At 39.8% G+C, this 24,918-nt stretch overlaps 1 protein-coding gene across 1 annotated transcript; it reads left to right on the forward strand.

Annotated features, from left to right (window-relative positions):
* Positions 1-406: 406 nt before the first annotated feature.
* On the forward strand, positions 407-24,345 carry noc2l (NOC2 like nucleolar associated transcriptional repressor). Its single transcript, XM_023331723.1, has 18 exons — positions 407-513; positions 860-979; positions 1,731-1,920; positions 2,002-2,236; positions 3,000-3,090; positions 3,188-3,266; positions 3,363-3,473; positions 3,551-3,664; positions 3,797-3,985; positions 4,864-5,003; positions 6,631-6,742; positions 9,214-9,327; positions 11,242-11,343; positions 11,632-11,775; positions 17,846-17,959; positions 18,166-18,301; positions 19,792-19,875; positions 24,027-24,345. Exons 1-18 carry the CDS (start codon positions 494-496, stop codon positions 24,149-24,151), a joined length of 2,220 nt encoding a protein of 739 aa, XP_023187491.1. The 5' UTR covers positions 407-493; the 3' UTR covers positions 24,152-24,345.
* The last annotated feature ends 573 nt before the right edge of the window (positions 24,346-24,918 follow it).

The raw sequence follows: 24,918 nt of genomic DNA on the forward strand, positions 1-24,918 counted from the left end.
GGTTGCCAAAATATGAAAATATGTGTTAAGTCCTGAACAAAGTGAATTAATTAGCGTAGCCATTAAGGCAGCGGGTCAACCACCACCATAAATTTGTTGGTACTTTCACAAAGAATCCAATTAATTTCAGGCAGTTGCATTTATAGCATGTCCCCTGTTAACTGCTTCCCCGATCAGTCTAATAATACTTACTTATCTAATATCAGATAGATTTCAATACAATAAAAAATAGGAAAGCTCATTGTTTGTTTTGGCAAATGGTGTAAAGGTTGCGGTATGCACCACATCCAGGCCGGAATAATTCCCCTCTCACCACCGAAAATGCTTTCAACATCATTTCAAGAGGAAAAGTCACTCAGCTCCGCTTCGTCCCCACTTCTATCCAATTCACCCAGCGGCTCAATGTTAGGGAGCGCTTCCATTCCCCGAGCACCGGAGGACTATGGGTACTGCAGTTCTGAGTCACACCGGCGTCACGTTTTTTTAATCCAGCATGGCAGCGAAACAGAAAAGGTTTGTTAGAGGTTTATTTATTGCGACTCGTAAATTAAACTGTTCATCTTTCGGCTCCTGTTGTAATTTAAAGGTTAAATAGTTTTAAATCACTGGGGAGTTTATTAGGACGAATTTAATTCAGTTTGGTTATATTTTAGCCATCCACGCAGTTAGCTTAGGGCGGACATGCTAGCACACTTTATATCTGATGTTATTTACAACAGTTTTAGCACATACATTTGGCTAATTATCAAATAGACATTCAAACCTCCTAACATATTTCTCGTTGCTTTACACTGCATGTCTTGTTCACGCACGTGTGAGAGTTTCTGACTCAAGTTTATTAACCTTATATCTGCTCCAGGAAATTAGAAGACCTCAGTGTGGACGAATTCCTGGTCTCAGCATTTGATTCTCCAGAGGAAGATGAATCTGAAGAAGAGACTCCAAAACAGAAGAAAAAGAAGAAAGCAGAGCCTCCGATGTGAGTATTGTTGTAAACACAAATATTAGTCTGTTTTATTGTATCCATGTGACAGTGCAATATTGTCGTGGAGAAGTAATAATGGTTTTAAAACAGGGGTGTCAAACTCCAGTCCTCTAGGGTCGGCGTCCTGCAGTTTTTAGATGTGCCACAGGTACAAAACATTGGAATGAAATGACCTAATTACCTCCTTCTTGTGTAGATCAGTTTTCCAGAGTCCTGCTAATGACCTAATTATTCTATTCAGGTGTGGTGCAGCAGAGGCACATCTAAAAGTTGCAGGGCAGTGGCTCTCCAGGACTGGAGTTTGACCCCTGAGTTTTAAAGTGATTACAAATGTAGTCTGAAAACGTTTTATAATTACATTTGCAGACTTCATTTACAACCCACTTTACTCTGATATTACTACATAAAATCTAATCCTGGTGTCTTCAGGAGTTCATTAATTAATACATGGAATAAGAATCTATTCATAGGACAACTGTTACTTATGTGATCCGTAAGAATGTCCCAACTAATAGTAAGGCAGGAAGAAAGCCATTTTCAAACGAAACCTGTAGAAGCTACATTAGCAGCTGGCTGCAATCATAGACAACACAGCAACACAGATGCTTTGGTCAGATGACACCACAATAATGAATTATGACAAAATGTAAAAAGGTCCAAGGGATATCAATACTTTCTTAAGGTGCTGCACATCATTGCTGTGAACAAACCTCTCCAATGTAGATCTGTTTCTGTATCATGTTAGGAGCAGAAATGAAAAGAAGGGTAAAGCCTCCGAGCATAAGGAGCAGCTGTCCCGGTTAAAGAACAAAGACCCGGAGTTCTACAAGTTTCTGGAGGAGAACGACCAATCGCTGCTCAATTTTGATGACACGGACAGCTCCGAAGAGGAGGAGGATGGAAATAAGTACCACAAAGTACCATCTGAACTGGAGGTTAGCCGGCCTGTGGTTTGTGCGTATCTGTAAGAATCGTGTGAAATTAAAGATGTTGAGACTTTCATGTTTTCCATGTAGGAAGCTGCCTCTGAGGAGGATGACGATGAAGAAGATACAGCTTCAAAGAAGACCAAAAAGGCAGCGGAGTCCATCAAAGTCACAGACAAAATGATTGAAGCGTGGAGAGCTGCTTTGAGGAAAGAGCCCACTCCTCGCCTCTTCAGAGAGGTCACACAGGCCTTTAAGGCTGCCGTTGCCACGACGAAGGGGGAAGGAGGGGTTCAGTGTCGCTACAAGGTGGCTGACAGTTCAGGTAGGTTCTCACCTAGCGAATGCAGCCTGTGCTTGTAACAACAGAGGGATTCTATCTCCACATATTAAATCATGTTGGTTTCTGTTCACAGCATTTCTGTTCTGCATAATTTTTTGTGGCTTCTTATATTATCATATTAGAAAATTATGAAAAGTAACATTTTAAAAGATGGCTGTTTTGCTAGAGAGTGGTGACGGCTTGTGCCACTGAGTTTCCATGCATCTCTGAGGGAAAAAGTATCGCTCACGATGACTTTCTTGGTATGATCAAACTCCTGAAAGAAGATGTCCAGAATTCAACAGGAGTGACTTTACATTTGCTTACACTTTGCAAATTCAAGAAAAGAATGGATCAGAGCCAGATCATAGGTTATAACACCATCTTTAGGACTAATACTGATAAACTACGTGTTTGTGCATGCAGGTTTTAATGGATGCAGTTTCCTTTAGCATAACAAACATAGGAATAAGGAACATACAGGGTTGTGATTTGACTTGCAGTTGAACTGTTGTGAGTTCGATTCCAGTTTTCCCGTCACATGTTGGCCCCAAATTGCCTACTGATCTGCGGCTCGGCGTCTGAATGTGCACCCAATTAGCAAGTGGAATTGGGTGAATGTGGCTCTCATGCGAAGGACTTTGAGTGGTTAGGTTGTCTAGGAAAGTGTTATGAAATTAGACAATTTATTTTTCGTTTTGCTGACTTAAAATAATTCTAAGCAGTCCATGCAAATATCTGACATTTCCTTCTTTCATCCCTGCAGTGTTCAATGCGTTGATCCTGCTCTGTATCAGAGAGCTTCACCTGGCGCTGCAGAAGCTGCTCAACGTGAAGCCCAACAAAGATCAGAAGAAGTATAAAGTTACCCAAACATCTGCAGATCTCACTACTTATTGTTTAGCTTTACAAAGATTGCTCTGATTCCTGGATTGATTCCTGTTTTGTTTTCAGATTGGTGCTTCCTTCATCTAGTCCAAGATGGCAGCGGAATCTGAGTGACATCAAGATGTATCTGGGTGGAGTAGTTCAGGTTTGGTTGATATGGTTGAATGCAGAGTAAAACAGAGAATACGTTTTCTATCATCCTGCTAATTGTTGGTTTTCTTTCCCATTCCTCCGACTGCAGTTGTTATCCTGCCTGACAGAAACCACCGTCATCACTGCTGTCCTGAAGCACGTCAACCAGCTTGTACCGTATTACCTGTGTCTGCCCAAACAGTGTCGGCATCTGTTGAAGGTTGAGCTTTAACTCGGATTCGTTACAGTAAAGAGTGGCTCATGGTCAGTTTTTAACCAGTTGTGTTTGGTCTACAGCAACTTCTAAAGCAGTGGAGCACAGGGGAGGAAACGAGTCGGGTTCTTTCCTTTCTGGCCCTCAACAAGATCTGCAGACACAAACAGGAGGCGTATCTGAATATAATTTTAAAGGTAAGCAACAGAAGTTGACTCAAGCTTTTGTTATACCAATAAATCCACATTTCCCACCTTGCCAGGATTGAGTTTTAGGTCATTTTCTGCAGAAACTTCTTCTTTTCATGTTAGTTTTCTTCCTCTTTGCAGCAAATGTACATTTCCTACGTGCAAAACTGCAAGTTCACATCTCCCAATGCGCTTCCCATGATTAACTTCATGCAAAGAACTCTGACAGAGATGTACGCCTTGGACACTCATGCCGCCTATCAGCAGGCCTTCATCTACATCCGACAGCTGGCCATTCACCTCAGAAACGCCATGACCATGAAGAAGAAGGTTGGTTGGTTCAAGCCCCACTTTCTCAAAGAAATAAAGATTTATTTTAAACATTTGTGAAAGACATCACATTACTTTTAACTGTTCCTCATCATTTTCACCATTTATGTTTTTGTAATTGTTGCGATCTTAGAGGTGCAGCTATATCTGTTTGCTTGTTTCTACAAATATTATAAGATACAATATATTTCTAACCGCATTTTGTGAAATATATTATAAAAGACATGGGGGGCTGTTATATTTTCCTACCAGACCAGGTTTTGTTGATAGAATATCGTTTTAAAACATTTAAGTGATATTAAAACAGGTTTTATCTGAAATATTATAAAGTTCAGAATAACATATATATTATTTATATTCTAATAATATAAATAGAATAATATCAATATTATTCTCTTGTCAATATTATAGATATTGGCAAGGGAGCAAAAAGGAATTGATCAGATCATACAACGAATAAAGCTCAAAACTGTTATTAAATATGTTCCTCTGCGCTTCCCCTACCATCATCCAATCGCCCTGTTTATCTTCTTGTTTTAAGGTAGTAGACTGAATGACCAACCTGCAGTACATGCCTGCATACAAAATAGTTTTCTTTTAAATAGCTTGTTAGACCTTTTGATCTTCTAAACTTAATTCTCCAGCACTCAGTAATACCTTCCACACTGAAGATTGTCAGTGTAGCCTTTAAGTATTGCATTCATTGATTGGGAAATTATCTGATTTTTAGTTTCTAACAGGCAAGTAAAAAACAAACAAAACATTTCAGCCTGCCCTTTTTTTTTACCACAGCAAATGCAGTAAAAAAAAATGCACAAATCCTTTCTGTGTACATGTATGGCATTGGTTGTATTTACTTATTTATTTATTTATTTTAGGAGGCCCATCAGGCGGTGTATAACTGGCAGTTTATTCACTGTCTGTATCTGTGGTGTCGGGTCCTCAGCACCTTGTATCCCAGTGACGTTCTCCAACCACTCATCTACCCTCTCTGCCAAGTCATACTTGGCACCATCAAGTGAGTATTCAGCTTTGAGTATGTGTTGGATAATCCAAAAGGTTATAATCAAAGGAATCACTCAAATCTTGTTTCATTGTAATGTTTACTATACAGTGAAATGTTAACTGCTGTGTCCCTGCTCTTATGTTACTTTGTTTGAATAATTTTACTTTCAGTATTACTCAGAATAATGTAATTTTCTGAGTAATGTTCAGTTTTTAACCTGTTGTCATAGGCTAGCTTCTTAAAATATTTTACGAAGCTAGCCTACAAAATGTTAATTCTTTAATCATACTCTCTCATAATATCAATATTTTATAAGTTTACCATTAATATTCTAAAGAGCTTCAGAGTACTCTGTGAAGACATTTGATCTTTTTAGACATAACATTTGTGAAAAATGTTAAATTTTTCAAAACTTAGAGAACTTAGTTATACACACAAAGCACTTTGACACATTCTGAGTTTGTGGTTCTCTACAGGTTTTGGCATATTAAATTTTTGATAAGACAATGTAATACATTGTTTTTACAGAGGACAAGAAAATAAACCATACTTGGTGCTTGGTTAGTAGGGTTTATTAGAGTTTGTTTTCTTGTAAACATTTCAAAAGATTTAAATTCAGCGTGAATTAAAGCATGCATCACTGGTTATGTAAGTATGGAAATCACTGGATTAAAGTGGTTCCTGCATTGATGTTTTTTAAAAAAGCTATACATCCTTTAGTTAAAAAATAAAATGCAAGACAAAAGTAAGTTTTTACAAAATTTCAATCTAATACAATTTTACAACTTCCCTCATCTGAAATTTCACTTTTCAACACTAGGTGGCGTTTGCCACCAAGTTATTTCCATTTTTCTTGGTCCATCATTAGAATGCATTGCTTTGGTGGGCAGAGCTTTAGGTGGCATCCTTTCTGCTTATTTTCTGTAGTGGTTTCTGGCAGAAGGCAATAAACATATTTGTGTGGAATCTGTGCATGAATGTTGCACAGCATCAATACCCAGACAAAAGACATAAAAAATCAGAAGTTAGAGGTCTTAAAATGATTCAATAAAATACATTGCTTGCATGCATTGCTGGATATAGTTTTTTTTTAAAACACACATTTGGATTGTGCTGTAAACATTTAAATAAACTAACTAGACCAGCTAACATTGTAGTACTTACTTACTTGGATCTGATTTAAAAACCTTGAGATTCACGTTTGTTCTACTTTGATTTAGTTTTTCTGATGGAGGTTAAATTCATTGACAAATGGTAAATAAAGATTTTTGACTTCCAAAAAGGAGAATAAAGAAGAAATCTGATTTAGAATGCAAAATGCTCAGTGGCATTACCTTGTGTTCTTGCGTAAATATTTTAACTTTTAAACTTTTCTGATTTAAGAAAAATATCAGCACTAGCAAAGTAGTAACATCAAAGCTTTGACTTCCCCAGAGGGACTTTTAAGCTTTGAAATTGGATAAAAATGGATATGAGGCAGATTGAAGTTGTTTATTTTATGTTTCAGCTCTCCAAATACAGGGATTACAACCCAAATGTCTAAATTAGTTATTGATTATTTAAGTATTCTGGTGAATCCATCCTGTTACACATTTTTCCAACAGCAGGTGGCGACACTGACCGCTCTTTCTGCTTTCAGACTGGTGCCGACGTCCAGATATTACCCTCTGAGGATGCACTGCTGCAGAGCACTCACCTTGCTTTCTAGCAGCACCAACACTTTTGTGCCTGTTCTGCCTTTTCTTCTCGAGGTAAGCCCCCCAAACCCAGGAATCACCATCCAAACCTCAGAGTGAAAGTCTGCTTCCAGCACTGTGAAATCAGGTTTTCACCATCAGGACCCAGTGTGAGCACCTCAGAGGGTGTAAATGATCTTGAACCAACAATAGTGCGTCGCTTGTTTCTGTCTCAAGTGGAAACAGTGAAAAGGTAAATGTGATGAAATGTTCCGTCGGTGGTTGGCTGTGGAAAAACATCAGTGACATGTGAAGTGCATCTTGGTCTCAACGGCTACAACCGAAGGAGCTCAGGAGGAAACATGTCGAGGAGCAGAGCTGCGCTCGAGGCACCTTTTGTTATCAGACCAATCAGGGGTCACCAACCGACAGCTTTTTCTCTGGGTCAGGTGTTAATCACGTGCTCACATGCGCTGGTTCGCCTTGTGTCTGAAAGTTTGCAAAGTGTTTGCACACATAGCGAGTCTTTGTTGTGGTTTTTCTGGATGGGAGCAGCACGCTGGCGACAACAACAGGCTCGGCCCACCAGGGAGTGGTCACTGCTGGCTCTACGTATGCGTGTTTGTGTGCATCCAGCAGTTTGACCGAAGCGACACAGGCACGGTTATGGTTCACACTCTGGTCCTAACGCGCTGTGCAGACCACATCCTCTGCCTATGGCCCAATTCCCCCCCTCCAACGCACCCTCAAAGGCCCCTCGCAACCCCCCGCAGCAAGCTGTGTTTATTTGTGACGCACAACACTTCCTGTGTTTCTCTTTTTTTTGTTTTTTGTTGTTTCTTTTTCCTCCCTCACTGTTCCCTTCTTGTTAAAGGCAGGCTGAGGTGTGCTGCTGCAGTTTTAATTAGAGCAGCACAAGCACTCCCCCTTTTCCTCCCGTGCCCCTGTGCCTGTGTGTGTTCTCGTATCTCCGAGGGGGGTGTATGATTTGGAGCTTCCTGCTTCTGTAGCTGCGTGTGTGTGTGTGTGTGTGTGTAGAATCGCACCAGGGTTGGCCCATGCCTTCCCACTTCCCCCTGGCTCCCCCGCAGACCGCCACCACATCCTATGTTTGTACAGACTGCACCGGCCAGGAGCGTTGCACTGCTGCGCACGCAGAGAGTATTAACGACCACACACACACACGCACACACACACACACACACACACACATACACTCTCTCACTGGGAGTCAGAAATAGCTTGTTTCTCAAAAAACAGAAATTCACTTGCACACTGTGGGCAGATGTGGAAGCTAAAGCTCGTAGACAAATAGCCCACACGTTAGCTTCAATGTACTTTTGCAAACTAAGAAAAAAGCATTGCCTCTACAGCACCGGCGCTTTTGAGTAACTCGTGTCGCCTGGTTATTGTTATAGTAGTCCACATACAGCTAATAAAATGCCTTTGGTGTGTGTCGCACACTCTGATGGATTCAAAAAGTGTATAGATTACACTTTCTGTCTTTACATTTTATATCAATACAATATTCGAAATGCACCAATCAGTCTTTTCCAAGTTGACACTGATTTCTAGTTTTCTTTGTGGTTTGAGCGACAAATAATAAATAACAGTCTTCATGTTTCCTGAAGACTAGAACACATTAAGGAGAAAACCGTGTTGCAGGTTCTTAGACTAACACTGTAGGTTTAAATCCAACAGAAAAGTGAATGAAATACAAGATTATCCCTATTTATGCATCAAGGCATAGGCCAGTAATAGGACCATACAACTTCGGGAGAATTTTAATTGCGATATTATTGCTGGAAGTATATCAATTATAATTAACCCTTTATATTTTTTAGAATAAAATAACTGAAATCTAGATTAATAATATAGATATGTAAACAATTTAATGATGTTTGAATTTGCATAGTTGCACATAATTGTTTTAAGACAGAGTAATTCCAATGAAATCAACATGCAATCACTAGAGCCTGATTTGAGACTGCAACCCAAACACACAATTCACTCTGCATTCAGACTCTTGTAGTTGTATGAGCACAGAGTGTACTATAAGGTATAAAGTCAAAAATATACTTGAACTTCATTTTAAGCCTCCACAACTTGGGAAATATCCGTACATTACAATTGCATATCCATTTAGAAAACACAGACTTTCTTAAAGCATGGTTGGTGACTGTACAGGGTTTTATCAGTATTCTGTTTAATACGTTAAAACTACCTATTGGAAAGTTTGTCATGTAGTAATTAAATAATTAACACAGCTTTTGTTTTGTCCCTGCATTACATTATAGTAAAGTAGATTATCAGTATAATGCTGAGATTTAAGACAGTTGTAGACCATTGGATGAAATTTGCGTGAACTTCCTCTGGGTTTCTTGATTGGATAATGTTATAACATGTCTCTAATCTTCTCATTCATAGTCTGAAACAACTATTTAAAAATAAAATGAACTTGTGAAGCATATTTAATGTTTGCTCTTGGTGCTTGCATCATTCTTCTCTCTGCAGATGTATTTTGTAATCATGCCTCCTGTTTTTAGATCTTCCAGCAAGTTGATTTCAACAAGAAACCGGGTCGAATGAGCAAGAAACCGATCAACTTTGCAGTGATCCTTAAGCTGAACAAGGTCAACCTAATGGAGAAGGCCTACAAGGTAAGAGGAGAGGGTGTTTATTTCTAGTTGCTTCTGAGAAGAAACAGCTGATCAGAGGAGTAGTTCGCACAGCCCGGGGTGTGTTCAGGAGGGGATTGAGGGCAGCGCTGACAGCCCCTCGTCAGGGCTCTAAAACTGTCCCCGGGTTGCCAAGCTGAGCGCGGCAGCAAAGAGGATTGCGGCACGGCTCTCTGAGATTATCCCCCACGCTCTCTGCTCGCAAGGACTGTTTGTACTGCTGTCACCTTAGCTGCCGCCACATAAACTCACAACAAACCGAAATGATCTGCCTAAAACTTTAGAACATATTAGATCATGCAGGCTTGAAGGGTTTTTTATTGTATTTCCACGACAAGACTAATAATAATTTATTTGTATTACACATTGTATGCGGGCCTTCTAAAATCTTTGGGTTTTGAGGAAATAATAAACAGAAATGTACAAAATTAGTAAAATAAATAATCTCGTACATTAATGTTTTTGTTAATCTTTTTAGCCTTATGCTATGAGAAAGTAATGTTAATTTACAGCGTTGGATCAGTTTATAGTTGCTACTTTTGAAAGTGAATGTCCTTCTTTTAATTCAGGTTGTTTCCTGTTCTTCTGTATTCTGTGTATGAGGTTTGTAGAAAAATCTGTGGCTTACCTTTTTAATAGCAAAAACAGACGTCTATAACACTCGAGACTAGAAGCCATAACTACTGAAATTACATTCCTAGTGAAAAATCCATTCAAAGAAAATTGATTTATGTTTAGTTGTTAGCATTTGCTTATTTTGTAGATTTTTGCTCTCAATACCAATCAACGAATTTATTACTATAACGCCTCAATCTATGGCTTCAAACAAATTAAATGTCTGGGCAGCAGTCACATTGGATTGTATGGTTAAAAATCCTAGTATCACTAGCTTAATGTCATGTCATACTAATTCAAATGCATCAGACTTTTATAAGTAAGACTTATAAAAGTCTTCATAAGACTTTTATAAGTCATAATAAGTAGAACATTTACTGTTGTTCTTAACTATTGTAAGCAGATGTGCTGAAGGAGCTGAGATGACGAAGAAACATTTGTTCAAAAGTTAAAAGTAGTAGAAATGTTAGAGGAGCAAAACTTGTCGAAAATCTGTCGGTGTATAATTAAAGCAGATTGAGTGGCAGAGTCTAAAAATGTTGCAGAAAACTGCTGAAGAACTTAAATAATCACACCTATTGAAGATTTCTTTACATAGCATCAAGATGAAAAAAGGAAAAAAAAAGGGTTTAAGAAATAGAGTGCAAGCAAGTTGAACATCAGAAGCTAAAGTAACGGCAGACAGACCATCTGAGTAATTGGATAACTTTAAGTTTTTCTACAACTGTTAGCAGCAGCTTATATGCTGCTAATGGTCAGTCTGCTTCACAAACTGTTCACATTTACCAGTTCATGTTCAGTCTGCCTTTACTTTAGCTTCTAACATGAACACAATGGCTATCAATAGCAAATATTATCTATGTTCAAATTGATTATTTTTATCTAAATGCTAACATTAAGATTGGCATTATCTATTTACTACTCTACTAGCAGTTAGCTGTTATTGGCTAAAATACTAACATTCTCTTGAGAGTTAATGTCAGTAAATATACAAATGTTGGATTGTGAACATTCACTATCAATATGCTTTTACTAGCATAGACACTAATGTTAATAATCTATACACCAGTATGCCAATAATGGCATATTATGAACTGCTAAATATTATCTTTTGTAATTTGTTTTGTAAAGGCTTGAAATTTAATAAAAATACTGATTGACTGCCAGCTATGTTCATTTGCATTAGAGAAGCTTCTAGGTAAATTATAAAATACCCTTGGAAAGCCATTGAGACTTTGGATTTTATGCACAAATATAATATCTTTTCTTCTGTAATTCCAGGATGGGCTGATTGACCAGCTGTATGACTTGATGCTTGAGTACTTTCACACTCAGGCCTACTCTATTGGCTTCCCTGAGCTCGCCCTGCCCACCATTGTTCAGGTAATCAAGATCTGAAACCCATTTATCGATATTTATCTGCACAGCTATACCTCACTGATCCACAGGGCAACAATTAAACACATTCAGTTTAGCATAGAAGCAGTGATGCAGAACGCAACAGCGGTTTATGTTCTGTATGTAAGATTCACGAAGGCTAAATCTGCTTCCCTCAGGGGAAACAATCACAAACTCTCTGCCTGAATGCGGCTCATCAGTAGACGGGATCATCTCTTCTGCTGGTTCCTTTTTTTTTTTCTTCCCTCATGCATCTCCTCCATGTCCCTGCAGCTGAAAGCTTTCCTGAAGGAATGCAAAGTGGCCAATTACTCCAAGCCGATGCGGCAGCTGTTGGAGAAGATACAGGAAAACAGCAGCTATATCACAGGACGGAGACAGAAGGCCGCCTTCGGAGTGGCTGATTCTGCCGCCGTGGTGAGTACAGCAGGAGGTGTAGGAGGAAGAGGATTTATTTTCTTAAAATTGTATTTTGTACCGAAGTAGTTAAAGTTTTGCAGAGCTTAAAATTTTTAACTAAGGTAGACAAGCTTCAGGTATACAAGTAAGATAGAAAATACTAAAACATTTTAGTGCAACACGTTTTAGAAAGTTGATGTTAAAACTGTCACATCAATTGTCATATTCATGTAGAAAATAAAAGGTTATCTGAGGTTAAATCGCACTCAGACGAATGGCTCTCATTCATCCAATGAGACATTTGTTTGATGTCTCAGTCACCCTCTGCTTTTGTTGTGAGGCATTTTAGGAAAGAAATTTGACCAGTTCAGTCCCAATAATCTATAAATATCACATTCAATTGAGCATAATGTGCTTTAGAATATTTTTTTGGATGTGTGAAGTCAGCATTATCTATCAAACCAAAAAATCCTGCTCAAGTAGGAAAAATTACATTTAATGAAAATACCAGCAAATCATGTCATTGTTGTTTTCTCTAAAGGTCACAAACAACCGTGGCGTTTAGGATTCTGATTCATTGTCCAAAGTCAATTTTGGCTCCAAACTCTTACTAAAGCAACATATGATAGGAGCACGTAGGATGAACGCAAAATAAAAAACCAGCAGAACTGAAACAGAGACACCTGTTAAAGAATAGCCCACATAGTAGCAGAAATAAAAGAAGTTTTTGAAAGGCGTGTTGGAAAAAGAAAAGTAACAGAAACTAAAACTGAGTTCCACAGACAGAGCATCTGATTGTGATCTTTTAAATTCTTTTAGTACCCAACAGGCATTACTAGTTCTGCTTTTGTGTCTATAGCAGTTCTTGTTCTAAAATTAACAAACAGCCCATCACTCGCCAACATGCTAATGTTAAATAATGGTCAACTGCTTCTTCAGATCTAAATAATTTTAACATAACACATTCAGATGACTAACATTAGCTTCTAATATGCCACTTTACTAGTATGTTTTTATTTTTTAACTGTCTTCTGACTTTTACGTCTTTCATATTGTGAACTTCTGTGCATAAAATTGTTGCATTTTGTGAAATAAGTTGGAAGGGAGATGCATAAATAGGATCTTTGAGTAGCTGCACTAAAATGTAAACAAATGTGTTTAGTTGTGGTTAACATTAAGTTACTTGTTTTGGCATATACATAAAACTTAGTTTGTGAACTTTCTTTTCAAGTTTGCACTTAATTTTCATAAGATTGTTTTGTTTGTTTGTGATATACATATACATTTAAATATCAATCATTTGAAGGGAAGGTTCAACAAAAAGATATTGCTGAGAGCAAACAATTTTTTCTCCAATCTCTCTTACTGATCAGTTTTAAATAATAATTAAATCAATATTAATCAGAATAAATGTTACCATAACCAGGCAGCCCTGGCAGTAGGTTAGTTTGGTGTCTGTTAATCTGTTTAAAGATTATGCCTCTTAATAATAAAAATTTTGCAACATGTTTTGTTTTCTGTTGCTGATGAAAATTAACATTTTTTCTAAATCAGGGCAGTCGGTGGCAGATGTTCCAATATGATTGTTTCCCTTGTTTGCTTTTTTTCTGAATCAGAATTTTTCTGGGGGTTTTTTTGTGGGTCAAAAGGTATTTTCAGAGCAGCTCGTTTTTCCTTCTATGACTCTATAGGTGGTGGAGACGTTTCATGATCACAGATATTTCTGCTCTGAGACGTCCTGCCAAGCAGCTCATTGCTCACCAAACTCCACCTGATTGATTGCATATTTCCAATCGAACAGTACACAGATGCTGCCTGGACGCCCTGCATATAGATGTTGCATTGAAATGAGACTGTAAGGTCACATAGGCTGTCCCTTTTATGTCTGAACTGAGCACAGACACACCTCCTTGTTATTGGCAGTGTTTGCTCAGCCAAAGTCAATAATAATAAAGAAATCAATAAGATTGACACAACTTATTTGCCATCTGATTGATTAGCCTGCCTCCATTTTCCAGTTTTCCGCATTGTTTTGATCTAAAATCATCAGTAACGGCCAGCCAGCTTCCAAAACGTGACCCGTTAAATTAGGAGGAAGCAGCTGAGGGTCCCTCCACTGGCTTAGCTAAATACAGTGTATCTGTGAGGCTACACAATGTTTTTATGAGGAATTATTGTAAGAATTACTTGATGTTGGAAACGTTGACCTCTGAAATGAATGCTACTTCAAACAGTACTACTTCTTCACTTATAAAGCACTTTAAAACAACAATAGCTGTGACAAAGTGCTGTACAGAGCTGACCTGAGCTGGAGAATTTTTGTTAAGCAATTCAGAGGTAAAATGGGTCAAGTTCATGTAAACTTTTAAAAACAAATAAAAGAATCTTAAATGAACTCTTAAATGCACAGCCAGCCAGTGATACAAGTGTTATTTTTCTCAAATTAACTTGTACCTGCTGCTATGGTTCAGGTAATCCCCAGGAACCCCAGGGCATGTACTTCTTTCACTCTTGACCTTCTTCGAGGCTTTTAATTGTTACTTCTTGCTAGAAACCTGTGACTGTTGTAATGTCTTGTTATTGTGTCACTCTTACAGCTGTGTCTGAAGTGTGAGGAACGTCTAAGCCAAAGTGACTGATGTGTAAATGACTGAATGCCGTTGGTTTTGTGCAGACGAAGCCTCAGTTCTTCACGTCTTTTTCCTAAAAAGTTTTCATGTCTTGTAAAACTTGGTTGGGTACATCTGCAGAGTGATGCTAGTCACTTTACAGCTCAAGTTTTTATCCATCTGCATCTGTAATGAGTTTTGCAATTTTTGGTTTGATCTACTGATAAAAATAATGCTTTGTAATTTCAGCATATTCTGCTGCGGCGTGCCTCAGTAGTTCATCTCTCATCAGCCGCTTGCCACCTCGGTTTAACCATTTGTCACATTTAACGGACTTTGAACTAAGTACTGGGCTATGACATGTTACTTTTGAGGTTCAAACGGCGCACAGACTGACTCACATTAGAGCCTACGTTACTGCATGTTGAAATGTTGCTGCTGATTTAATGGTTTGATCACTGTCCCTCATTATCTCCGTACCACGTTTGTTGTTTTAAGGCTCTGAGCTGTTGACCATATATGATCTGCGTCAGTAGCTCTGTGGTTTTACTTTTATAGCCCTGAGAGGTGTTCATGTTTCAACAGACTTCCACAAATGGCTTTTTAAAAAAAAATAAAATAAAATCACTAACAATCGTAAAAGGCTTTAATTTGCAACAAAATCTGTTAGTAGTAGTAGTTACTGATAAAACTGAAGTCCTCTAAAATGATAGATTTAAATTTGTTTTGTATAACTAGAATATAACAATTGTCTAAACTGGTTTAGACAGATGGTTAAGTTAGATTTTTCCTCTGGGTGGTGCTGTAGTTTAGGAAGGAGGTGCAGGAGCATCGCGGCTGCTAATGCAGGAAAGTTTGCTTTTTAAACTGAGAAATCATCCTGCGGTTATTTCAAAGCTCTTAAAGGCTTTTAAGGTAGCAGCATGGCTGCATTAATGAGCATCAGTTGGTTTGTATGCGTTTTATGGCTTTATATTACAAATCAATTCATACATGAATGTTTTTACGTGACTTGGCTTCGAGTTGATGCCACATTGATATTTAGGAGAATTGCAACAAAGAGTAGATGTTCCTAGCTGTGGGGAAGAGTGTGTGTGTGCGTGTGTGTGTCCGTGCCAGCGCCTGTCGCCTCGGATCTCAGCTCAGCGGAGGCTGTCGCGATGGCGTGGACTCCCCGGCATCATGGCAGCAGTGGAGGTGTCACTACTGGCGGAGGAGAGGGGACAGCCCCACTGCTGCCGCCGTGGAAAAGGCCACGGCCCCCCGCTGGGCGCCAGGCCCCCTGCTTACTAACATGTCACCCAAACTGAGAGCGAGCCTAATTAATTATGCCCTGCTTCCATCCAGGGTTCTCGCTGGACTTTGTGAAAATAGTTTAGTTTGTGTATCAAAACCCAATGTATGTCAGTGTCGCTCATGTTTAATAGCCATGGATTGTGATAAATGTGTTAAGGCTGAACCAAACTGCAGTCTGCTCGCTCTATTGGGTTTGTCGGTCGGATAATGTGATTGGTTCTAATCAATATCATCCACGCAGACCTTTAAGAGATGGAGAAGATCTCTCCTTTCATCCCTCTGCTGTCGGTCTTCTGTTTCTTCTGGGGGGTGAAGATGCTTTTAAAACTCAGACCGTGCCTCGCAAATGTATTCACACCACTTACCACCACTAACACAAAGCACTATGTAATTGTTGAGGGGAAAGGGAATGAAAAATGTTTTTCCAGGTTTTATACAAATATAAACAACTGGATGCATTTTTATTTTTTACTCTATTTTACTCCCATATGGGTTGGGATTTACCGTATCTTTGTCATTTATTGTGATAAGTTTCTTGTCACAATAAAGTCCAATTAATTATTTTTAATATCCCCCAAATTGTTCTGCATTGTCTCAATTATTATTACTCTGTTCTCCACTGTTTAGTGAGAGTATCAATACATTTTAAAATATGATTAAATGCAGTTACTATGTAGTGTAGTAATAAAAATCACTCTTATATGACTGGTGTCTAAAATAAGCATATTACAGGTCGGTATGCTTTTTAGTAGCAGTATTTGTGGGGCTATGATTACTGTCATGCAGTCACAGCCATGCAGTTACCTAAAAAAAAAAGTAACAAGTTCTTATCACTTTTACTACTGTCTCAATAGTACCACAAAATGCTGCGATAAAAGTCCATATCGCTCACCTTTACTCTCATGCACCTAAATAAGATGCTGTGTCCAACTGCCTTTAAAAGTCTCATTAGTACGTAGGATTGATTTAGAAAGGAGCGATATGACAGTGTCGTGAAATGACTTGTTTTTTTTTTTCTCCGAAGAGTTTTTGCGGCGCTAGTGGCTCGTATTTTTTCTACAGTAGGTAGACAGGAAAGAGGGTGAGGAGAGGGGGAAGACATGCGGCAAAGGTCGTCGGGACCGGGAGTCGAACCCGCGACGTCCACGTCGAGGACTAAGGCCTCCAAACGTGGGGCGTGCTAACCCCCTGCGCCACCGCAGCACGCCCCGAAATGACTTGTTTTGTTTGCAGTTTTGCACAAACCATGAACTAAGAACCAACTCATGTTTTGAAAATAGATATGTCTAAAATTAGCTACTTGGCTATAATCTGATGTATTTACATGATTATCTTCATTAATATGTTTTGTCCCATTATCAAAAAAATGACTGAACTGCATAACAAATGCAGATTTTAAGATTTTCAATTTGTTTTTTGGTTTTTTGTTTGTTTTTTTAAATAAAATAATATGTTTTCATAATAAAAATGACATTATTAAATAAACAATACCAGTAATATTTTTTAGATCTGCTGTTATTGTCCTCAGGTTTAAAATTGTGCTTTTTTAAAACATAATATACCCAATCAGCAATCCATGAAAAAGTTCCTCTTAAATATTTTAAAACCTGAAAACAGAAATAATAAAACGGTAGTTACTGAAAAATAACAAATGTCTTCACAGTAAATATCCATGAAAATTTCTACGATTTCTTTGTGTTTTTCATGTGCCATTTGCTGCTCTAAATAAGATTTATTCAACCGGACTGAGGGGGAAAATGTCTTTTGGGATGTTAAAGACTTCAGATCCATGATCTAGACTTCTAGATTCTAGAAGAACATGCAGATGAAACTAGAAATAAGCTACTTCAGCCTCTGTGTAAAATATCAGATGTGGCGGAAAAAGAACAATTCTTATTTTGACAGCGTAATATGGGCAGGATATTAGAGCAACTCTTGGTAGAAAAAAAAGAATAAATTAGCTGTAACTTAAGAGAAAAGTAGTTCTACAGAGAATCAAACTCAAACGGGAATGAATAAAAAAAAATGCAAAAAAGTTCAAGGCGATGTATTTTAAGAGGATTTTAGGGCTTAAGTGAACCTGCTGACAGCTTTAGAAAGTCTCTGCGAGGCTCTGTGTAGTTTTCCTCTGTTGGTGCCCGTCCACGCCTCAATATGTCCGCCATGTGTGTGCTCTGTGTCAGGCGGCCTGGGAGAAGCAGACCCAGCAGGAGGGGACTCCCCTCTCCAGGTACTACAGCCAGTGGAAGAAGCTGAGGGAGAAGGAGATCCAGCTGGAGATCTCTGGCAAAGAGAGGGTAATTATCCCGTTAAAAGCCCCACCCACATCAGCCTCAGTCATCATGAATGGCTTCTGGCTCGTCTCTGCTATCAACCTCACTGTTACCCACAACAATTGCTCTTGTGCATTAATCATAAACCAGTCACGCTGAATGGCGGAGCCCCTTTACTGGAAGCAATATCCTTGTTAACACCATCGTCTTTTATGTGTTGTCTTGTAAAGATGGAGGATCTGGACCTGCCAGAGATCAAACGCAGGAAGATCCAAGAGAGGAAGGCGGAGGACAAGAAGGAATTCAAGGGTCTGTTTCAGTCCGACAGCGACTCAGACGACAGCGACACAGGACTCAAAATCAAAAGTAAGGAAAGTCCCACTTTGAAAACTCGATGCAGAACAAGCCTCACCACGTCTTGCTCTGACGGGGGGAGTACCGATCTCAGCCTCTAGGGGGCAGTGTTTTGTCACACCAGGCTGGAAAGCAAAGTTAAAAGGTTGATGAGGCTGCCTCTGATTGCTCTGCCTTGAGATTTTGTTCCATGGTCCAGATCACGTGTGTCGCCGTTTACTAAGCACGTCCTCCCAGGCTGTTCCTGTGGAAATTAAAACCTCTGCTTTATCAGGCGCTTTGGTCCGCTGCCTCTCCACCAGGAGCCGGCTCATCCTTTTAACTCCCCGTACGATCTGAGCGCACGGGGTCGTCGGTGGGTCACATGCAGCTGGAGCCTCTCTCCCACAGCCTAGCATAGCGCTCGGACGTGCTCCAACCAGAAAAATCCCTCTGGAGGAAAGGAGGAGGTTGTGGCAGGGTTTAATTTTCCTTTTTTTTTTCTCTCTCCTTTTTTTTTTTTTGAAATGCATCTGGACTTCATTGTAGGGAGAGCCCCCACAAACGGATGGGCCGCTGCTGGCGAGCTCACGCACACGCATGAGCTGAAATTCCCCTCTAACAGGAAGTACAGGCTTGCATCCCAGCAGGGAGGGGGTTCTAATTCAAAGCAGCCTGCTGGAACAGCCAGAGGTGGCGGCTCCCTCTGAACGCACGGCCGCCACTCCGCCGTCCAGGCCGGGTCTGGCGAGAAGCGGCGGGGGGAGGGAGAGGAGCGAGCACTGATGATTCAGTGGCGGTTATAAGTCATCCAGGTCATCTGGGGGCAAAGCTCTGAGGCAGCGCTGCGGAAATCTGCGTGCGGCGTGTGAGCCTCAAAGAGTGAGCGCACGTTTGTTGTCTCTAATTCAGACGGGAGCAGAGCACTACCTGATGCTTCAGTAGTCGTTGTTTATCTCTCTGCGTGTGTGTGTGTGTGTGTGTGTGTGGAGCTCCACGCAGAGGAAGCAGCGCTGCTTCTCTCTCCATCACGCCGTCAGCCTCTCATCACGTCTCCAACTTCAAAGCCAGTGGACCCCGCTCTGTCCCTTTGGCAAGACAACACACACACGTGCACCCCCACACACCTACACACACAATCTCCTCTGAGGACAAGTTCAGAAGAACTCCAAACTTCACACACACACACTGCCGTCCTGATTGTAGCTCTGGAACCTGTCTGCTATCTTCATTTGCTATATTTAGGCCGTGAGCAGGAGATGTCTGAAATTGCCGGTAGTAAACTGTCATGGGTGTTTGTGCAGCAGCGGCAGCGGCGCCTGTAATCGACTCTCAGCTCCATCTCAGGAGGAAATAGACACTTCCAGCTGCCTCTGATACCTGGCCCACATATCCGCGTCTCCAAAGTCCTCAGACGTCAGCGATGCGGCGGTGCAAGCTTTAGGAGCATCTGAGGGAAGAAACGCGAGACAAAAATCAGCGCACTTTGATGTTTTCTTTTTCTGCCTCTTATTTTCTCGCAGGTAAGAAGAGCAACCAAGAATCAGACGAAGATGAGGACCTGTCAGACGGGAGCGACGAGGAAGGGTCGGAGGAGGAAGACTCAGGTCAGTTATAGTATCAGTGTCGAAAAAAATAAAGGTTTTATTTTGGTTATTTGATGGTAATTTCAGTAATTTGATTAAACTTTCAAGTATAAATGTGTAAAATAAAGGATTTTTGTTCATTTTAGGCAAATATCCACAGTTACTGGTCCTCCGCTTGACTGTATCATTTCCTACTATTCCCCATTTAATCCATCAAGATGACACTTGATCCAGAACTGAGATTTTTCTCTGCTGATTTGGCCAATTTTGCATCAATATTTTACTGGAAAACTCCATGATGACTCTACCAGATCTTTATTTAGGTTGGTAATTTAAAAATCTCAATGGTGCCACTGGGATCTCTAAAGGTAATTCCCGGGCATTTGGAGAAGAAACGGGCCCACAGCATCAGTGATCCTCCACCATGCCTTATACTGAGCATGAGGGACTTTACCCAAACCCCACATGGAGTGTTTTTTGTTTTCTAATTCTCAGTACACTTGAACAAACTACACATATTCACATTTGTGACAGTAGAACAGAAACGGTTCTGACATTATCTTCACCTACAAAACAAGATTTCTTAGCAAGTTCATCTTTTCCCAATTTAACTAACGTATGGAAATTAAATTAAAGGCCACTCTCTAGGTTTGAGATTACTCTGCAATGAAACATGAGTTTATTTTTAAATTCTTCTTCAAAAGGAGGGTTTGATCTTTAGAAATGAACTAAATACCAATGAAAATAAATGTACTTAAGTACACATTAATGGGGCGTGCTGTGGTGGCGCAGGGGGTTAGCACTGTGGAAAAAATACGAGCCACTAGCGCCGCAAAAACTCTTCGGAGAAAAAAAAGAAAAAAAAAAAGTACACATTAATACTAATGTAATAATTAGGGATGCTCCAACCAAGTTTTCTGCTGGCGATACCGAACACCAATGAGGCCGATCTCTGCCGATCGCCTGGATTGACTGTTAATTTTTTGCTTTAGGTATAAATGCTGCTACGTGATCTGACAAAATAAAAATAAAAATCTGGCAATAAATTCACCTAATTTAGGCATAAAACATGCAAAATACTTGCAGGCACAATACAGCAGCTATTCAGTCAAAAGGACTGAAAAACCTGCAATCAGTTACATAATATTTAATAGTAAGGCTCTCAGTACCATAAATTATACATGAGTCAAATAAATCTGCCTATATCAAATAATGTCAAGTAAAAAAGGAAACATTCATTCGAAGTCAAACGCAGTCTGCATCAAAATAAACAATCCCTCCTGAGAGCCTGGCCAGCTGATTAATGCTGGTTCTGATTGGTTGTTTCTGACCAAGCGGAGTAATTCTGCAGAACACAGGAGGAGGCAGAGGAGACCTATTATTTTTTCAGAGATTATCTGTCTTGTGTTAGGACAGCGAAAGTTTTAATATATATCTAAAATCTTTCCTTTTTTCAAGTTAGGTGCTGCAGCTTTAAGCAGAGGTTCGGTGTGAGAGGTCACTGCAGGTGGAGCAGAAACGGCGCCACGTCTGTGAAATATTACTGCCAGTAGCGGCAGTTCAACAACGAGAGCAGAACCAGCATCTTACACCACCAGCTCAAAGACTTAAATTATTTTTCAGGTTGTTTGTTTAGCTTTCCGGACATGATGCTAATTCGGCTGAGTGTTGGTAGTTGTGCGCTGCTTCACTGGGCGCTCTGGTCCGGAAGTCCTTTTTTCCTGCGTTGAGCCTCGATGTAGACAAACTCCGTCAAATGCTTGTTTTTTAAATGTCACATTCGATACGTTGTGTTGACGCATTATGACGTGCTTCACCCCCGAGGTAAATTTCCACCGCAACATGCAAACTACCCCGTTCGCTCTCAGAGCGTTATAGTTCCACTCCACATCGCTTAGGACTTACTGTGAAGGAAAGAGGAGATGAGCTGCACATGCAGGTTGCGAATGAGATACAGGTGATCGGCAACAAGAGACCGTGACCGGCGATCACCGATCATACACTTTTTCATGGAAATCGGCCGATCATGATCGGTGGCCAATCGATCAGCACACCTCTAGTAATAATTCAGCAAAAATGTGAGCTTTTTAATCTTTTAATTCATTTTTGGAACCTGTATCTTAAATCCTGATTAAGATACAGGCCTTGTGAGACAGGCCTTACAGTTGACAGGAAAATCTGTCTTTTAAATGTATCAAATACAGAAACGATATAAAATGAGAAACAAATCTGAGCTTCATTTTCAGTATTAAAACTGAATAAGGTTTTAAGAAAAAAGTCAAGTAGAATAAATCTATTTCACTGCTTTATATTGCTATTAAAGCTATTTAAAACCTTTCTAACACTTAAACTTTACAGGGTAAAGAGCTGCTGTGAACCTCATTTACACTCTAACCAATTAGAGCTGGAGTTCTAGGAAAATGCTAACTTGCTAAAATAATAGATTAAAGGGAATGAGCGTGTGGATAATTGGTGTGTCAATACTAGCAGGCGTTAGCAAAGCATTTCTGAGGCACCATAGCTTTGATATACATCAGTGGGAGAAAGTCTCAGGAATGAAATGACACAGCACTGTCTGACAGTTTCATTTACTGCTGTTACAAACATAATAGTTTTTGTGAGCTATTTGCCAGTTTTCATTTGTTGTCCAACAACATCTAAAGATGCAATTTTAAAAAATATATATATTTTTCGCAAAACGAAATCTGTCTCCTGAATATCTGATAAGCTGCTGCCAAAATGCCAGTCAGGTGAAGTAAGTAAGGGTCAGCTGCTGTTTTTCAGCATTGATATGGAGGGTGGTGCTTTTATTTTGAAGTAAGACAGGAAGTTGGTATCATTAACCGATTAGGGATGACAGTCGACTAATAAAGACGCTCATCACAGCTTTTCTGTAGCTAGGATCACCTTAGATTGTGACAAATCTGTGCTGGATTATTCTAATCTGATCAGTTTGTGATCCCTGAATCCTTTTAATTAAAAAAACTAGGAATCTTAGTTTGTTAAAAAAAAAAAATTAAACATTACTAAAATGTTGTTGTATTCTCATGGATGTTGTTGCATTTAATCAAAAATAATTCTATGTGTAATTTAAGATTTTATTCATGTCATTATGCGTTAAACATAAGTGTGAAGGACAGATTTATTCAGTTTTCATCTGTCATACTTGCATGTTTCCTGATCAGCAACTTTCAATATTAGACAAAGTTGAGAAAACACTAATTGTGGTTTCCAAATGAGGATGATGTTTGAGCGGAACATCGCGGTTCAAATCAACCTGAACATATGCGGAAATATAAATGTTTCCGTTGTTAAATATAGTTGCTAATCACCATTTTTGGACAGTGAGTTTTAAATTTCACTCACCACAGCCTGAAGATAATTACTGCTAAATCTATAGAAACAACTTAAAACAAACCTGTCTGACATCATGAAGCAGACTGGAGCTCATCAAAAAGTGACGCCTCATGCTCTGATGTATAGAAAATTCAAAAAAGGTTGCAAACAAAGTAACTGTTTGAAGGGCTTGGAAGGTTGTTTTTGAGGTTTTATAACTCCAGAAACCACAGTGAAAGCCACTAACCACAAATAATGAAACAATGAGCCTCTGATGAGTGTTGCTCTACCAAAATTACTCCAAGAGTCCCTTAGTTTCTCATTGGGGAGGTCACAAAAGAACCAAGAACATCAAAACTCTGCTAACACAATGTGGTTAATAGAGGAGCCTGGAGGCTGGTTGGTTAGTTTATTTCCTGAGTAATCCTTACTGAGGTTATCTCCATCTGATCTTCAAATGAATTTCATCTAGTGGGTCAAAAACAGAAGAAAATGTGCAAAATTATCGTCAGAGTAGTGACGAACATGAATTTGGGAAAAGAGAAAACATCAAAAAAGTCTTCATTTTTGTTAGTCAGATTAATGAACTCAAAATACAGAATAATGAAAACAAATAACAGTATTAACTTGCATAGATTAAGTCAGAGATGAGAAATGATGATCGGGCCACCCTTACATTAAAATAATAAAATACAGTTTATAAAGGGACTTAAGATGACTCTTAATGCAATACTGAACAATACAAACTCACACCATGTAGCTCCTACCTTCTGTTATTGATGGTTTTGTGTATCAGGGTTGAGATTTTAAAGGACATGTCTTAATTTATATTCCAGCCGATGATGATGAGGATGAAGAAGCCTCCACGGCTCCCCAGCCGCTGTCCTCTGCTGCTCTGATAAAACTGGCGGAGGGAGAGGAAGACGTGGTCGAAGACCTGCAGCTGTCTGACGAAGACTGAGCCTCCGAGTTCGTTACGTTGAGGTTCACTGCGTGTTTTTGGACTTTCCACTTCAGAATTTTGTATCGCTTCATGTGTACAGAACAAATAAGATCATAATGTAAGTTTATTGACCCAGAAAATGTTCAGGAACCCCCAGATTGTGGTGCCTTGTGTCCTTTTTTTCATTCTTATTATTAAAAGTTTGAATCGGTTGTGGTGTGTGATGGATGGAAGTAAATCCTCTGCACATGTGCTCACCTGCAGTTCCCCTCAGGCTTTGAAAGAGGGAGCTATTTTGTGGCAGCTTTGAGCCGGGCCAAAGGAAGGGCGTGGAGAGGCGGGCGTCGGGCCCCGCGGCGGCGCTGCTTTGCCAGGACGGCAGGGCGCCGTCTGATGCGGTGCCAAGACTCTGCCCAGGTGGTGAAGCTGCAACACAGGCTGTTCTGTTTGTGTGCCAACTCCTGCCTCTCCCACCCCAACCCCCCACCGGTCCACTGTCTCTATGCTCAGACGCAGCATTTCCATTTTTTATTTTTTTGCCGGTTTTTCTATCTGGGCTTCTCTGCACATTTTCTACAGATTCACAGCTAAACTGAAGGTGATACCGCAGGAATCTAGCACTGCACTGTGGATTTGTTTTAAGGCCACATAACAGATTTAATTAAACAACTGCCTGTCACGTTTCCTCCGCAGTAGATTTTAGAAGCTTCTGGCGCAGGAGCTCGCCTAAAGCGGAGGGAAGTCCCATCAGAGTTAACGCAGCGTGGTGCTTTGAAGGAGGAAGG

This window comes from Xiphophorus maculatus, chromosome 1, assembly GCF_002775205.1.
Source record: "Xiphophorus maculatus strain JP 163 A chromosome 1, X_maculatus-5.0-male, whole genome shotgun sequence".
Classification (NCBI taxonomy): domain Eukaryota; kingdom Metazoa; phylum Chordata; class Actinopteri; order Cyprinodontiformes; family Poeciliidae; genus Xiphophorus; species Xiphophorus maculatus.